General features: G+C 44.1%; 1 protein-coding gene across 3 annotated transcripts in view; it reads left to right on the forward strand.

The window, feature by feature from the left end:
* Positions 1-1226: 1226 nt before the first annotated feature.
* PARP4 (poly(ADP-ribose) polymerase family member 4) overlaps positions 1227-17991 on the forward strand; it is a 94198-nt gene continuing 77433 nt past the window's right edge. For 2 of the 3 annotated variants that reach the window (XR_003116482.1, XM_025364238.1), the window contains exons 1-6: positions 1264-1327; positions 8678-8810; positions 10637-10838; positions 12132-12198; positions 13093-13168; positions 14893-15006. Coding sequence is in view for 2 of the 3 variants with exons in the window: in XM_025364238.1 (XP_025220023.1) it covers positions 8679-8810; positions 10637-10838; positions 12132-12198; positions 13093-13168; positions 14893-15006 (591 nt within the window). In the remaining variant the exon portion in view is untranslated. Of the gene's footprint in view, positions 1328-8677; positions 8811-10636; positions 10839-12131; positions 12199-13092; positions 13169-14892; positions 15007-17991 lie in introns of all 3 variants that reach the window. The other variant, XM_025364239.1, reaches the window with a different exon arrangement.

Here is a 17991-nt window from a genome sequence, read left to right on the forward strand (position 1 = left end):
CAGTAATGGGATAGCTGGGTCGAATGGCAGTTCTGTTTTCAGCACTTCGAGAAATCTCTAAACTGCTTTCCACAGTGGTTCAACTAATTTACATTCCCACTGACAGTGTATAAGCATTTCCTTTTCAATACAGCCTTGCCAGCATCTGTTGTTCCTTGACTTTTTAATAATAACCATTCTGACAGGTGTAAGATGGGATCTCATTGTAGTTTTTTCACTTCTCTGATGATTAGTGATGTTGAGCTTTTTTTCATGTTTGTTGACCATTTGCACGTCTTCTATTGCATATTCTCTATTTATTGAGACCTTGTTCTCCTGGTTCTTTCAGTTATTTTTCTGTGTTTCCCTTCACTTTTTGTCAATGTTTAAGACAGTTTATATTTAAAGTATTTGTCTAATAATTTCTATGTCTGTGCTTCCTTGGCTCAGGGACAATTTCTGTTCATTTCTTTTTTCCTTTGAATTGGCCATTTTTTTACTTTTTTTTTTTTTTTTTGCATGCCTCATAGTTTTTTGTTGAAGATTGGACATTGTGAACATTATGACGTGGTAACTCTAGGAATCAGTCTCTCTCCTCCCCTAGAATCTCTTGTTTCTTGGACAACCCTATAGAGTAGGTTGTAATGATGAAACGGTAAATTACCTTGCCCCCGAGCCCCTCGGTAATAAATCGTGAAGTCAGGAGTCAACGCCACCCTTTCCACTGTATTCTCTACGCTATCCTTTCTATTATCATCTTATTCAGTATCCTAAAAATCTGAATCTTCCCCATTGCTTTATTCCCATTTCAGTGAATCTCAGATCTGTATCTCCAGCCCCCGCCTCTCTTGAATGGCGGATAAATATATTTCTAACTGCTTACAAACACTATCACGAATTTCAAACTCAGGAAGGCTTAAAGTAAATGTATTATCTTATTCTCCTGTTTGCCCAAACTTTCCCGAAATTTTTTTCTTTCCCACCCTCGTGAATCCCTTCCATTTCTCAGTCAAAGGACAGCACCATCCACCCACCTCTCCCAAAGCCGAGCTCTGTATTAATCCTCATTGGCCAAATCCCTCCTGAAATAGGAAACTGAAACAAAGCCCTGAACCCTCCGGCTGATTTTGGAAGAGAAACCCCGCCAGAGGCCGGGTCCCGCTCCCCGATTCCAGGCGCGTTCTGGTGACCCTCCCTGCGTGGGACGCTGCGCTGGCCTGGTGCGGGGCGGGGTTCCGGCGCAGTGGCGCCCGCCCAGCCCCGGGGCAGGGAGAGCCTAGAATCCGGAAGCACGGAGTGCGAGGAGCGGAATCCGGGAGCGCCGGGAGCCGGCGGGATCCTCTGGCAGGTGCGTGGGCGCGGCGGGGTCGGGGGGCTGCCGAAGGTCCCTGCAGTCCTGGCCAGGAAGTGGCCCGTGTGCTCTGCGCGGCGCCTTCTCCGCCAGTGGCTGCGCCCTTGTCCTGCGCGGCGTCGGCGCTGGGGGCCTGATGGCGCTGTGGGGCGCGGGGTGGACGAGCTAGTGCAGCCAGCGCGCTCGGGAGGGATGTTGCGGTCGTTCCGCTCAGCCCCGCAGCGGAGCCCGGGTGACGAGAAACTGGGTGCGGTGAGGGGCGCCCACCGGTGCCGCCACTCACACCAAGTCTCCGGACCCCGGGCGGTGTGGTTCGCAGTAGAATGTGCTGTTTCTTGTTTCCTTTATGCCAAACGGCCTTCTTTCCTAAAGTTAGATTTCAAATTGTGCAAAAGTAAGGGTTTGGTGAGTAATCAGGAAGTACCATCTGACCCCGTATTGGGAACACCGTGATAGAAACAATGTGTTTGTTGAGGTCCAAAGTTGAAAACCTCTAACTCAGTCAAGTAATTCCTGGTGGGAGGGCCGAATGATTTACCCAGGGGTCGAGTTGGTAGATCTCAGCTTCTAGAAAACCAAGGCGCTGCTAAATATTCAAGCCCAAGCAGTTCGATTCTGGACTGCTGCATGACAACAATCATATGACAATGTCCAAGCTTTGATAAAGGGGAAATTCGCCCTGAGTATGTGCATGTTGCAGATTCTACTGTAAGTCATAGGAGTGGAAATAAAAGTAGTACGTTTGTTGTTTAAGGGTTTAATAATCCCATTAGGGGGGTGCATTACTGATGCCATTTGGGTCCAAAATGCAAATAGTGTCAGAAGGCTTTTCTGTAATTCTGGGCTTTAATGGATGTGTGTGAGAGTTTTTAGTAAGCAAGCTTTTATTGAATGCCTACTGTATATCAAAAGTGATCTTAGCGTGCGGTGACTCACACACTTTGGAAGGCGGAGGCTCTAGAATCAAGGCTACCCAGAAAGGGACTCCTGGGGTTTTGCCAATGCTAAAGACAAAGACCTGTGAAGCAGGAAGCCCCTTGATTCCACCTACACCAATGGTTTGTGGATAGAGCAGCCAGGAGTTTGTGAGGAGGCGTGCTGAGGGTTTCTTAGGAACCGGGGCTGCGCCCTGCTGTCTTTGGGTGGAAGACACTCTGTGAATGCTATTTTGGGAAGAAGCTGGGAAGAGGGACAGGCTGGAGTGACTGCAGATTTGCCTTAGAGAATAACCAGCCCCTAGCCGGGTGTCTGCCACATCTCATGTCTACATAATCAGCGCTGATGAAAACATGAACTAACTCTGTGTTTAGAGAACATTTTGAAACAAGGAAGAACTGGTGGCGCATGTCGGTTAGGAGCTGTTAACCCAGAAGAGGCCTGGCTTTTTAGAGAGACTAGAGATGAATCTGTGGAAAGAGAGAAGTCAAGGCCTGACTTGAGATTTCACAAAACCCAAAGTGTGTCTTTCCATACCTTCCACTCAGCCACAGGTGCTAAGAGCAGACTGCAGATTTATGTTTAGTATGTTTTTACTCTGGGCCGGGCACGGCAGCTCACACCTATAACCCCAGCACTCTGGGAGGCTGAGGCAGGAGGATTGCCTGAGCCCAGGACTCTGTGACCAGCCTGGGCAACATAGTAAGACCTGACTCCAAAAATTAGCTGGGCATGGTGGTGCAGGCCTGGGGTCCCAGCTACTAAGGAGCCCGGGGTGAAAGGATTGCTGGGAGGGAGGTTGAGGTTGCAGTGAGCTGTGACAGTGACCGCACCACTGCACTCCAGCCTGCGATACACAGCCACACCCTGCCTCCAATAAAATAAAATGTTTATACTTTGATTTCACAACTGTGTGTATGTACTTAATGCCACTGAACTGTACACTTAAAATGGTTAAGATGGTAAATTTTATCTTCTGCATGTTTTACCACAATGTTTAAAAGGCTAAAAAATGTTAATACTCCTTGATTCACTAATTCCACTTCTGGCCATCAACTCTAGGGAAACTATGACAGAGATGTGGCCAAAAAATATATGTATAAACATTTTAATTAAAGTGTATTTCAAATAGTGAACACTTAAGTAACCAAGTATCTGATGACTTGGGGAAGGATGAAATAAATGCAAAGCTTATGTAACCACTAAAAACACCTTCAAGGCCGGGCGCGGTGGCTCAAGCCTGTAATCCCAGCACTTTGGGAGGCCGAGACGGGTGGATCACGAGGTCAGGAGATCGAGACCATCCTGGCTGACACGGTGAAACCCTGTCTCTACTAAAAAATACAAAAAACTAGCCGGGCGAGGTGGCGGGCACCTGTAGTCCCAGCTACTTGGAGGCTGAGGCACAAGAATTACTTGAACCTGGGAGGCAGAGGTTGCAGTGAGCCGAGATCGTGCCACTGCACTCCAGCCTGGGTGACAGAGCGAGACTGGCTCAAAAAACAAACAAAATCAACAGTGGGGTTATTTCTGGATGGAGGGATCAGGTGCTTTTTTAAAAACAACTTTATTGATATGTACAACTATTATATATCCAAAAAGTACTATTTAAAAATGTATTGGGGTACAATTTACATACCATTAAATTTACTCATTTTAATTGTACAATTCAATAATTTTTTTTATAATTTTTTTTTTTTGAGATAGGGTCTCCGTCACCCAGGCTGGAGTGCAGTGGCGTGATCACAGCTCACTGCAACCTTGACCTCCCAGGCTTAAGTGATCCTCCCACCTAAGTCTCCTGAGTAGCTGGGACCATCGGCATGTACCACCATGCACAGCTAAGTTTTGTACTTTTTGTAGAGATAAGGTTTTGCCATGTTGGCCAGGCTACTCTCAAACTCCTGGTCTCAAGCGATCTGCTCCACTTAGTCTCCCGAAGTGCTAGGTTTACAGGCATGAGCCACATTGCCTGGCCCAATTCAATAATGTTTAATAATTTAGCAAGTTGTGTACCATCACCGCAGTCTAGTTTTGAGCATTCCCATCATATTAGGTGCTTTTTATTTTTTCTTCATAGTGATTAACTTTTAACACAAAAAAATTGTTCAAACTTTGATTCAATAGTTCTAGTTAAGTATTATTTTCTAAGATGGCTGTTGGAGATGGAAACAAGGATTTGCACATAAGGATGTTCATCACAGCTTTTTATGATACCAAAAATTAGAAATGATTTAATTTTCCAACAATAACTCATTTACAGTCCGTATCTGATAGTCTCCATTAAAAATGTTTTCCAATAATATTTAAGGACAAAATGCTCAAGATGCTGACTGGTAACAGCGAGATAGGTAGTGTAATTTCAGTTTTGATAAAAAATATAGTCTGCAGCTGGGCGTGGTGGCTCATGCTTGTAATCCCAGCACTTTGGGAGGCTGAGGCATGTGGATCACTTGAGGTTGGGAGTTCGAGACCAGACTGGCCAACATGGTGAAACCCCGTCTCTACTAATAATACAAAAATTAGCCAGGCATGGTGGCAGGTGCCTATAATCCCAGCTACTTGGGAGGCTGAAGCAGAAGAATCGCTTGAACCCGGGAGGCAGAGGTTGCAGTGAGCCGAGATCTCACCACTGCACTTCCATCTAAGTGACAAGAGCGAGAATGTCTCAAAAAAACCAAAGTGTTATAATACATAGACCTAGAAAAAAGCCCAGAAGAAAAATGAAAAACAAGATGCTGACGTAACCTTAGGTTTTGAGATTTGTTTTGTTTTGTTTTGCTGTTATACAATTCTGTATTTTTCATATTTTCGACAGTGACCATGAATCACTTTTCCAGGAAACACTTTTTAAACAGGTCAGAGGATTTTACACATCCAGGACCTATCAATGTCCTGGAAATTATTAAAGAGTCATTAAAGGCTTTTAGTGGTTTTTGTGTGTGTTGTTTTTAATTGTCAGAGATTACATTTACTAGCATAGATTAACCTAAATAATGTGGTGTAATCTTCTTTTTTTTTTTTTTTTTTTGAAATGGAGTCTCGCTCTGTCACCCAGGCTGGAGTGCAGTGGCCGGATCTCAGCTCACTGCAAGCTCCGCCTCCCGGGTTTACGCCATTCTCCTGCCTCAGCCTCCTGAGTAGCTGGGACTACAGGCGCCCGCCACCTCACCCGGCTAGTTTTTTGTATTTTTTTTTAGTAGAGACAGGGTTTCACCGTGTTCGCCAGGATGGTCTCGATCTCCTGACTTTGTGATCCGCCCGTCTCGGCCTCCCAAAGTGCTGGGATTACAGGTGTGAGCCACCGCGCCTGGCCCGGTGTAATCTCTTTTACGGTACCCCTCATTTCATCCCTCCTATCTATGCACATATGCTAATTATTGAATGTAAGAGGCAGTCAGCAAATGAAACTTTTACATACTAATGTTATGGAAAGGCAGAATTACATCAAGAGACTTCAGTTTAACTGGACATGAATCCTTAATATGTTCATTCATTGTGTCCTGGATGGGGGAGACAGCATGGGGTGAGGAAGGGCTGGGGGTCCCAGGGAGAAGAACTATAAGATATAATAGCATGTGTCAAGACTTGGAGGACCAAGCTGTGGGTTTCTTCCTCCTGAAGAAAAAAGGCCAGTGTGGCCAGGAGGGAATGAGATAGCTGCTGGCCTTGAACCATGATAAGCAATTTGTATTTTATCTGAAATGTAATTTAAAACCAAAAACCAAGATTCCTCAAGCTGCAGCGTGGAGAAGAGATTGAACCACAGGCGCAACAGGAGTGGGAGCCAGTCAGGATGAGAGGGCGTGGGCCAGGGTGGCAGCAGGAGGGACAAGTTCTATAGATTGGGGCTGTATCCGGGGCTGTGATGGAAGAGGTACAACTGGCAGAAGGAGGTGGGGGTGCAGGGAGTCACGAATAGCACCCAGTGGTTGTCTCCAGCCAAGAGGGGAGGAGGAGGCCTGGGCTGGGGATGTGGCGCCTCTGTGGTACCAAGGAGACCCAGAAGTGAGGTGTCACGGAGGCACTGGCATTGTGTCCTCAACTGGGAGCCCAGGGAATGGGCTCCAACACACACAGGGCAAAGGTCCTAGGTAGGGCGGGGCCTCCGGCCTGTGGGAGCAGGAGGTAAAAGGGCAGGCAGAGTAAAGGAGAAATGCGGAGCCCAACCGCGGTGCAGGGCTGTGGCCTTGCAGCAACTCAGCTTAGTCCCAAAACGTGCGGGGCCGCAGCAGAGAGCCTGCCCTGCCTACCCAAACTAACACAGGACCTGCAACCGCGATCCTCAAACTAGCACAGGACTTGGGAACCGCTGTCGCCAAACGGCAGGTTACTTTGGGGGAACCTGTTAGACGTGACTCCTTGCTTTTAAAAATTGACAAATACTGGTCTGGGCAACGTGGTGAAACCCTGTCTCTACTAAAAATAGAAAAAATTAGCCGCGCATGGTGGTGGCGGGCGCCTGTAGTCCCAGCTACTCGGGAGGCTGAGGCAGGAGAATTGCTTGAACCCGGCGTTAGCACAAACTATAACATTTTGTAAGCTCCCCGCTGTTTTGCAGACCTTGGTCAAGGTGAAACAGTTCTCCCGGGTTGGGGTGGTGAGAAACATGCTTCCCAACCACCTGACCACAAGGCCAACAAAGACTCATCTAAAGAAACATCCCTCTCATCTCTTGCTGGGCAAAGGTCCAAGGAACACCATGATGACATCCCGCCTGAATAAGGGCCAGAACCCTTATTCCGGGTTACAAATCAATACAAATCGTGCGAACATCTTATTGATATCCTGCGGGGCAACAAGCCATACTACCCAGACTCTTCCCGCCCATACCTATACGTACTGTCAGCCTGTAGGCAGCAGCGGGCTCTGGCATTAGGCTGGTCCCCTACTTCTGTAGGTTTTATGCTGGACATAAAGCCTGCATTTGCAATCTCAGTCTCTCAATCTCTCAATCTCTCAATCTCTCTCTCTTGCTCTCTCTCTCTCTCTCTCTCGCCCCTCTGTGTATGTGTGTGTGTGTGTCTGTCTGTCTGTCTTTCTTTAACCCTCACCTTCCCTTCCCGGAAGGCAGAGATTGCAGTGGGCAGAGAATGCAGTGAGCTGAGATCTGCCACTGTACTGCAGCCTGGGCAACAGAGTGATACCCTGTCTTTAAAAAAAAAAAAAAAAGCCAGGCGCGGTGGCTCACGCCTGTAATCCCAGATTTTTGGGAGGCCAAGGTGGGCAGATCGCTTGAGGTCAGAAGTTCAAGACCAGCCTGGCCAACATGGTGAAACCCCTGACTCTACTAAAAATACGAAAATTAGCCAGGTGTCTTGGTGGACACCTGTAATGTCAGCTACTTGGGAGACTGAGGCAGGAGAATTGATTGAATCCAGGGGGTGGAGGTTGCAGTGAGCCAAAATTGCACCAGTGCACTCCAGCCTGGGTGACAGAGTGAGATTCTGTCTCAAAAAAAAAAAAAAAAAAAAATTTTACAAATAGTGGAAATTAAACCCAATTTTTCACCATGTATTAATTTATTGTTAAATACACATTTCAATACAAAATTGAGAATGCATGGCATAGTAAATGAATTAAATTAACCCAGGCTGGGTGTGGTGCCTCACACTTGTAATCCCAGCACTTTGGGAGGCTGGGTTTGAGCCCAGCCTGGTCAACATGGTGAAACCTCGTCTCTGCTAAAAATACACAAATTAGCCACGTGTGGTGGTGCGCACATGTAGTCCCAGCTACTCGGGAGGCTGAGGCAGGAGGAGGCTGAGGCAGGGGAATCACTTGAACCAGGGAGGCGGAGGTTGCAGTGAGCTGAGGTCACACCACTGTGCTCCAGCCTGGGTGACAGAGTGAGATTCTGTCTCCAAAAAAAAAAAAAAAAAAAGTTAACCCAAATGCAGAATATATATGTGTGTATACATACACATACATATTCCATTTAAACATAGTTGTATATTTTTATTACCAGTTGTTCAGTTTTTCCCCAGAATGGCCTAACAGAAACCCACATAAAGAGTCTTTTTGAATGCATAGAATTATGTATAAAAAACCCAGGGTTTCACTATCAAATAATATTAATTTTTAATTTAGAAGTAAATGGTTCCATGTTCTGGACTCACACACTTGATCTGTAACTGAAATCTGTCATGTTTTTATTCAGATGTATATTATGAGCCTGTACAAAGGGATTTTTGGTGTTGTAATATCAATCATAAAAGTTAGAAATGATTCTTAAACCAACACACATATTGCAAGCTAGGATATTATTTAGCTTTTGCAATGTTCAATTGATAACATGATTACAATATCTTTCTTAATGCCCAAATTTTCCCACAGTTTGCTTGTATAATCTAAATTCACTGTCAATTATATTTACTTAAGAGAGAGTCCTTAAAAACTTTTTTCCTACAGGATGATGATGGGAATCTTTGCAAATTGTATCTTCTGTTTGAAAGTGAAGTATTTACCTCGGCAGCAGAAGAAAAAGCTACAAACTGACATCAAGGAAAACGGTGGAAAGTTTTCCTTTTCATTAAATCCTCAGGTATTTCCAAATGTCATAAACCACAGTGTGATAAAATATCGCGCATTTGGGCAACGGGGTCTTGGTTAGAAGAGGAAGCAGAGATTAGCAGCAGGAGACAGTAAGCTACTCGAAGTTCATCAGGAGAGGCTGTGACATGGCCCATTGGGAGGCTGGGCCCCGAGAGGCAGAGGAGGCCCAGACCTGTCCTCTCTCTCTTCCTTGAACTTCAGGACAGTCCTACATGTCCTATGAAATAGGATATTACTAGAGCACAGCCAAATATGAAAATAGAATTTCAGACCAGCCATATCTATTCTTGAAGGAGAAAAGTCACAGTGCACAGGATTTGCAAAAAGTGCACTGTCGTCACTCACCAGTCTGTCAACACTGGAGTGATCCACTGGTGAGCCAGGTTCCTGGGGGCAGAAAGAAAGACATGCAGTGCAGACTCATCTTCGCAGTGCAGCTTGTGCTGTTTGTTTTGTTCATTTAAAGGCTGCAGGAATCTACTTTCTGCCTCTTGAACTTGTAAGCCTGGCAGTTCAGAATAATAGGATTTTACAGCTGGATGAAATCTTGGAAATAATTCAGTCTAACCTCCTCTTTTTTAAACCACCTCACTGTAAGAAGTAAAAATAGAAATCCAAAGGCTCTAGGTGCCAGACTGGCCTGTCCCTGTCCTCTGCTGTTCCCTCTGCTGACGGATTGATGAGCTGACTCAGCCTGCCCCTCCCTGGGCCTCAGCTCTGGGGCTTGGCCATAGTGAGCCTCATCTGTTCTGTGAAGCGTGTTCAACTCCAGCTGAATACCAGAAATGCAGTGTCCCTGTTTACTTCCAATTCAGGTAGAATTGTATATACTTTGCTTATACGGCTTCCCACACTGAACTGTCTCACCATCTCTGTGGACAGATGAATAATTCATGCCTGCTCTCCCTTCTCAGTTTGTCTTCTGTGTGGAGAACTGCCAACATGGTCTCTCCTCTTTAGAAACTCACATACTGTGAGTGCAACCTTGTGGAAGTCAATGTACATAAACATGTGAAATGTGCATCCCAGCTCCTGTAGAGAAGGAGGCAGCTCTATATGTAATGAGAGGAACAATTGCCAAGATAAATTCAGTGGAAAAGCCAGCACGGAAGAGTCTGAGTAGCACGCTGCCATGTGTCTATGCACAGTGTAGCTCTACAGGATTTGTGAGGAGCAAGTGACAGCAGGTGCCTCTGCAGAGAGGAACTGGGAACAACAGTGAGGATGAAGTTAACATGTCATCATTTTAATTTTATTTTTTAGATATTCTACAATGTGAATTTACTGTTTATTAAAAAATAAATAAAAGTATAAGCTGGGCATAGTGGCTCATGCCTGTAAACCCAGCTGAGATGGGAGAATCACTTGAGGCTGAGAGTTCAACACTGGCCTGGTCAACACAGCAAGACCCCATCTCTACAAAAAAAGAAGATTTTTTAAAATTACAAATTAAAATAATGAGTAACCTCTGAACCTCCGTTTCCACTACTAAGAAAATAATTGACTAAGTGCACAAAGATGTGTACATGAGGATAGTCATCACAGCATTGTTTACAATAATGAAAATTTAGAAATAACCTCCAGGGTTAATCAATTATGGTACATTTGTATCCATATTCTTTAAAAACAGTTGATTTTTAAAATGTTTGTGTAACTAGAAACTTTGTTATTTATAGAGGTTTTTAGAAATTTGAGAAAAATGATCACAAACTACCTTAAAACAAGACTTTTTAAGGGTGAAGATTACAGATACAAAAAACTTACTGAAATGTTGTTTTTCCTGATGCATAATGGATTGACTCTTTTTTTCCTTAGTGCACACATGTAATCTTAGACAATGCTGACGTTCTGAGTCAGTACCAGCTGAATTCTATCCAAAAGAACCACGTTCATATTGCAAACCCAGATTTTATATGGGAATCTATCAGAGAAAAGAAACTCTTGGATGTAAAGAATTATGATCCTAATAAGCCCCTGGACATCACACCACCTCCTGATCAGAAGGCGAGCGGTCCTGGTAGGTATCTCACAGCAAGCGTTTAATGTATCATAGGTACTATAGGACACACTTGGGTTTGTCAAAGATATCATAGACAGAGAATTGACCAGAAATACTACAAAAACAGACTTCTCATTACCTCAGCAAATGGACAGAAAAATAACAAAGGACAAAAGACTACTTTAGCAATGGAAACAGATTTCTTGATATCCAGCCCAGTACGGTCAGATTCAAAATGGCCACAAAACACTGATCATCTCAGAAAACCTGATTGTGATTTTAACTAGGGGAGGGAGAAGCCTTTGTGTTAAACAGTGGTTACTACAACCTAATGACTGGAAATGTGAGGACCAGCATTTTGCTAAAGAAATTCTTTCCAAACAAAAGATTGTTTCCCCAACAGGAACATATTTTCTTTATAAACCCAGATTTTATTTTGGAAACTGGCCAAGAAGAAAGCCTTTGGACATGAGAAATGCACTCTTCCTAGTCACATCAAAAATCGAACAGTTCTGATAAATACTAACTTACAGTAAGCACATGGTATGTGTTAGATACTGTAAGGACTTGGCAGGGTAGAGCCTCCTTAGACAATCGTCCAGAAGGGCTGTTGCAGTCCCAGCACATGTCCCAGCAAATGATAGTTACAACAGAAATAGACAAAATAGTAAACTCCTTTCACATTGAAAACATATTGTATGACAGCCAGCATAATTTACTCAGATTCCAAATTACTACAAATACACTGATGATCTTTGGAATCTTGACAGTATAATTAAAACTGGAAAGAAGTCCTGACATTAAGAGTTATTCCTATATATCACAGTGCTCTAGATGGTGTTACTGTTTCTCTGTACAAAAAGTATGAAGCAAAAGCTCATGTAGAGCCCCTGACTTTCCCTCTTCTAAGCTAGAACATCTCCAGCTCCTTCGCTGGTGATGTGCCGACTCTCGGGAACTCATTCTGATCCTGTGCACTTTGTACTCTTCAAGAGGAAAGTGCCCACTGAAAATTGTACGGCTCTCTGTGAGTTTCAAATAATAACAGATGAGAATTCTCCTGATATGCCTGTTAAGATAGAATTAGAGGATGTTCTCACTATCTTGTAATGTTATACTTTCCTCTTACAATGTATACCTTCCTCTTATAATAGTATACCTTCCTCTTTTCCCACCGGGTTATCCTTAGATCACCAAAATTGTAACTAATTTAAGGATATATTTATGAATCTTAACAATTCCCGCACTTAGGTTAAGGAAATATAATAAGCTTTGGGCAGTAAACAAGTGTGCTGTTTGCTTTAATTCTAGAAGTGAAAACAGAAGGTCTGTGCCCGGACAATGCCACAGAGGAGGAAGACACTGTGGAACTCACTGAGTAATTTACGTCTTTCTGATTCCTAGGACTCTACAGACTTTGCAAAATCTTGTGTAAACCTCAAGCACAGTATTAAAATTCTGTTTGTAGACTTTTTCATATTTTATTTTGTGTATATAACTCTTTAGTGATTTTTTATTTGAGTCTTTTTCTTCAACTAGTATAGTGATCATTATTTTAAATTCTCAGTATTAAATGAGATTGGGTGCAATTATTAGATTAAAAAAAAAAACAAACTATTTTCATCCTATTACTTTCCTGAGCAGCCTTTAGAGTAAAGACAGTTTGTTACTTTTGCCTGATATTTTCAAAAATGGAAATAGCAACAGCCTTCCTCAAATGGAGTACGGGAGTCCAAAGTTCTATATGGCTTCTTAAAGCACATGCAAAACATTGGGTTAACTAGGCATCGCATTCAATCTTGTTGTATTTGTTAATAATAGTGTTGAAAGAGAAGAAAATACAAAATGAAAAGTACAGATTATGAGAAGTTCTGACTCCTTCATTTTAGAGAGGAATGGACTGTGGTCTGGAGAGGAGTGACATAGCTTCTAAGGGTCAGATCCACAGCAGACACAAGTAGCCCATCCCCAGTGTGTGAGGCCCACTTCTTTCTGCCTCTGCCTGTGCTGCGTAGACACCATCTTCCCGTGCAGACGCTACAGTACTGGGTATCTGAGCTGGAGAATTATGCAGAGGAGGCATCCAGCTCATTTCAAATGATCTTTTAACAATTTCTGGAACAGCTAAGGAGGCCTTAGGGACTTACCGTGTATTTTGTAAGGAATCTATCATGTATTTTGTAAAGATGTACAAGAAAAATTGTATGAAATTCTGTTTAACCTAAAATCCATTTAATGTTAAAATTTTAATTATACGCTGTACAAATTTCAGGTTTGGTACAGAGAATGTTGAAATTCCTCATCTTCCTCAAGATTTTGAAGTTGCAAAATATAACACCTTGGAGAAAGTAAGAATCTGATTTCTAGTTAGCAAAAAAAAAAAAAAAAAAAACCCTGTTTGAATGTCTTCTGAGTGTTTTTCCTATTCGATCATTTTCTCAGTTTTGAAAAATTGGGCATATCCTGAATATCATATATTCCTTAAAATATGAGTTGATTTTCTTTATATATTTATTTATTTATTTTTGTGGAGACAAAGTCTCACTATGTTGCTGGTCTCGAACTCCTGGGCTCCAGCCATCCTCCCTCTTTAGCCTCCCAAAGTGCTAGGATTACAGGCATGAGCCACTGCATCTGGACCTGATTTTTAATAGTCAAGAAAATGTTTATGTTTATAATTTAATGTTTAAATTTTTAGGTGTTTTTTTTTTTTTTTTTTTTTTTTCGAGACAGAGTCTTGCTTTGTTGCCCAGGCTGGAGTGCAGTGGCCAGATCTCAGCTCACTGCAAGCTCCGCCTCCCGGGTTTACGCCATTCTCCTGCCTCAGCCTCCTGAGTAGCTGGGACTACAGGCGCCCGCCACCTCGCCTGGCTAGTTTTTTGTATTTTTTAGTAGAGATGGGGTTTCACGGGGTCAGCCAGGATGGTCTCGATCTCCTGACCTTGTGATCCGTCTGTCTCGGCCTCCCAAAGTGCTGGGATTACAGGCTTGAGCCACCGCGCCCGGCCAAATTTTTAGTATTTATATTATAAAAGTAATGCATGTTCATAGCAAAAATTTTAAACAGTACAAAATATCAATACAGCATTAAAAATAAAAGTCCTCTTCCCTGTTATTAACAGTTTCTTGTATTTGGAAAGGGAAGGTTTGACACTAAGTATTTACACTATGTTGCATTTCCATCCCTTTTGTGTTAGAAAAACAAAATCTTTTTTTTTCCCCCCCCACAAAGTCATGCAAATGAAAATCAACACTAGTGTCTGGTGTGGCATCACTCGCTTATAGTCGCAGCTGCTTAGGGGGCTGAGGCAGGTGGATCTCTTGAGCCCAGGAGTTTGAGGCTACACTGGGCAACATGGCAAGACCTTTGTCTCTAAAATATATGTATAGATATAAATTGACACTAGCCTTCAAAGTGATGTTCCATTTGTATTTTGAGATATGTTAATAAAATGTAACTTGAAAATAACATTTCCCTCTTTGATAAAGAAAACATGAAAAATGGTATGTGTAAACATACACAGATCTATTTATGGGATGGTAAAAATACAGGAGGGAAACATACCAAAATATTAATACTGATTGTATTGCTGTCATAGGATTTTAGGAGATTTTAATTTTCTTCTTGATACTTTTCTGTATTTTCTAAATTATATCTCTAAATGAACATATTTTATAATCATAATCAACATTTTCTTTTTTTTTTTTTTTGAGACGGAGTCTCGCGCTGTGTCACCCAGGCTGGAGTGCAGTGGCGCGATCTCGGCTCACTGCAAGCTCCGCCTCCCAGGTTCAGGCCATTCTCCTGCCTCAGCCTCCGAGTAGCTGGGACTACAGGCGCCCGCCACCACGCCCGGCTAGTTTTTTGTATTTTTAGTAGAGACGGGGTTTCACCGTGTTAGCCAGGATGGTCTCGATCTCCTGACCTCGTGATCCGCCCGCCTCGGCCTCCCAAAGTGCTGGGATTACAGGCTTGAGCCACCGCGCCCGGCCCATAATCAACATTTTCAAATGGCACATGTAGTTTGATGTTTCCTGAGTGCAGCTTCTGAAAGCACATCCTATTTTCCAGGTGGGAATGGAAGGAGGCCAGGAATCTGTGGTTGTGGAACTGCAGTGTTCGCGGGACTCCAGGGACTGTCCTTTCCTGATATCCTCACACTTCCTCCTGGCTGATGGCATGCAGGTAATGCTGTTTATGTTGATTCCTATGTGCTTATTGACCTCTGTTCATAACTCATTTCAATGAACCAGCTCGCCTCCCAACTTTTTTCTTCTCACCTGGTGTCTTAGCTCAGGCTGCTGTTAATAAATGCAACAGGCTAGGGAGCTTAAACAACAGACATTTATTTCTCACAGTGCTAAAGGCTGGAAGTCCAAGGTCAAAGTGCGGCAGGGTTGATTTCTTCTGAGGTGAGGCCTCTCTCTTTGGCTTACAGACGGCTGCCTTCTTGCTGTGTCCTCACATGGTCTTCCAGTCTTCCACCTGTGGGCCTCTGTGTCCTCATCTGTTTACATGAGGATAGCAGTCATATCGGATCAGGGCCCACCCCTATGATGTCACTTAATTAATTAATTACCTCTTTAAAGGCTCTGTCTCCAAACACAGTCCCATTGTTGAGGTCCTGGGAGTTAGGACTTCGGGATATGCATTTTGTAGGGGTACAGTTCAGCCATAACACCTGGTAAATAATTTTGCGAAGGGGAAATGTGTTCTCTTTTGGAGTGTGGGAGGGGAGGACCTCACCCCCTGAGTAGATCAGCACAGGGTCCCACTAGGAGGGAATGTTTACTGGGTGCAGGGTGTATAGCATTTCTGTTCTTGTTCCACATCACTTATGGGATATTTTCCTGATATTTACACCTCTGAAAGCATTCCACTGATACACTTCATTAAGCACCTGCTATGTACCAAGCAATCGACTAGGGCTGACACTCAGAGATAAAAATAGCTTCACAGCCTGGCCCTCAGAAATCACTGCCTAGAAAGAAAAACACTCGTTACAATCCACTGTGACAGTTCCAGTCCTGAATATATATATATATATATATATATATATATATATATGAGGTACTGAGGGCTCCAGGTCACAGAGCCCTGGGAAAAACAAGGGAGGCCCGGCAGAGGCCATAACCTTTGCCCTAGGTCAGTATCAGGTCAGGAGCACAGTTCCAATCTAAAGCAATCATGAAACAAAAATAAATTTAGAATTAATGCCTGAAGTTCAAATAAAATGCTGCAACACCCACCAGGATGCCTTCTCAAGTAGACATTCAGAGTTACAGATCTGGCCCGGCGTGGTGGCTCAAGCCTGTAATCCCAGCACTTTGGGAGGCCGAGACGGGCGCATCACCAGGTCAGGAGTTTGAGACCAGCCTGGCTAACACGGTGAAACCCCGTCTCTACTAAAAAATACAAAAAACTAGCCGGGCGAGGTGGCGGGGGCGCCTGTAGTCCCAGCTACTCGGGAGGCTGAGGCAGGAGAATGGCGTGAACCCGGGAGGCGGAGCTTGCAGTGAGCTGAGATCCGGCCACTGCACTCCAGCCTGGGCGATAAAGTGAGACTCCGTCTCAAAAAAAAAAAACAAAAAAAACAAAGAAACAGAGTTACAGATCTATCTTTTTTTTTCCTTTTCCCCGAGACAGAGTCTAGCTCTGTTGCCCGTGCTGCAGCGCAGTTGTGCGATCTCGGCTCACTGCAACCTCCGCCTCCTAGGTTTAAGTGATTCTCGTGCCTCATCCTCCCAAGTAGCTGGGATTACAGGCATGCGCCACCATGCCCGGCTAATTTTTGTGTTTTTAGTAAAGACGGGGTTTCACCATGTTGGCCAGGCTGTTCTCAAACTCCTGACCTCACAATCCGCCTGCCTTGGCCTCCCAAAGTGCTGGGATTACAGGCATGAGCCACAGCATCCTGCCTACAGATCTATCTTGGGCCAGGAAACAGTCACTTCTCCGTGGGAGTGGCCCTCACAGAGGTCCACACAGGCTCCAGGAGCTTTTCTCTTTGTTCCCACTCGGAGTGTCAGCTCAGGTACAAGAGAAAGAGACTCACATCAGGTGGATGTGAGACCCACTTGGCTTGGAAGCCCCACCCCGCAAGAGCCCAGAGCTCTTGTAACATTGTCGTAGGTTCCAGATGCCCTCGAGGGACATACCCAGTTATACAAGTCACTGCTCTCTGACACGCCCAAAGCTTGGGTTTCCCACCATGGAACTCGCAGTCTCAATGCAATTTATCCATGAGAGGCCGCAGTTCCATAAGCAATTTTGCCTACTATTACAGCTGACATGCCATCTTTATCAGATTTCCACGGGAACAGAGCTAGAAAGCAAATCCACGGTCAAATATGTCCAAGAAGGAGAAGGGGTTTTGTTAACCTCGTACCCTGAAATATATACTATATTTTGAGGAGGATTTAGTTGTTTGGGTAAGAAGTAAGTAAAAGTGAAGGTGAAAAACATGATAGCATATGTTACTGTTTTCTTCATTGAGAAAGAAAACTGTAGCATTGTATAGGCCAGGACATCCCTCAGGGTGCCTTCCTCCCTTAGCAAGCCCACGTCTGTGTAGGGCACCCCTTGGGTAAGCCTGGTTTGCTGAGCAGAGAAGCCTGTTCACCTTGATAACAGTGCGCCTTAGCCCGCCATTCTGCTGAAGAGGATTTTCCAGCTTGCCCTTCTGCTTAATAAAACCATTTTGATGAGAAGCTTCCAAAATTACGTTAAACTCTACCTCTTCAATGGAGTGACTTCAACAGGCCCTTCTTTTTTCCAGGTTTCAGAGGCGTCCTGCAGCCCCCCTATCTGGGAGGGTGGCTTATGGGTATCCTGAGTAGTGTGGCTTCCCAGGGGGCCACACCCCCAAGCCAGGGGCTCAGCCAACACCTACAAGGACACCAGGGCTTTGAGCTGGGGGAAGTTCTCCCAGATTCTCCTGGGATTAATGTTAGCATCACTGCCCAGTACAGGGGCAGGAGTTTCCCAGAAAAGCAGAAAGTGCCGCTTCCATGGGCAGTTTGGGATGAGGGAGGAGCTGGAGCCTTTAACACATGCGCGACTTAATAACTTTCCTGCCTGTCCACTGACTGTGATTTCATTTTCGCTGGGTGCCTGTCTCTAACAGTTCTTCCTTTCTGAAGTATTTTTCTTTTCTTCTCCCTGATATTT

The sequence above is a fragment of the Theropithecus gelada genome, chromosome 17, assembly GCF_003255815.1.
Source record: "Theropithecus gelada isolate Dixy chromosome 17, Tgel_1.0, whole genome shotgun sequence".
NCBI classification, from domain to species: Eukaryota; Metazoa; Chordata; class Mammalia; order Primates; family Cercopithecidae; genus Theropithecus; species Theropithecus gelada.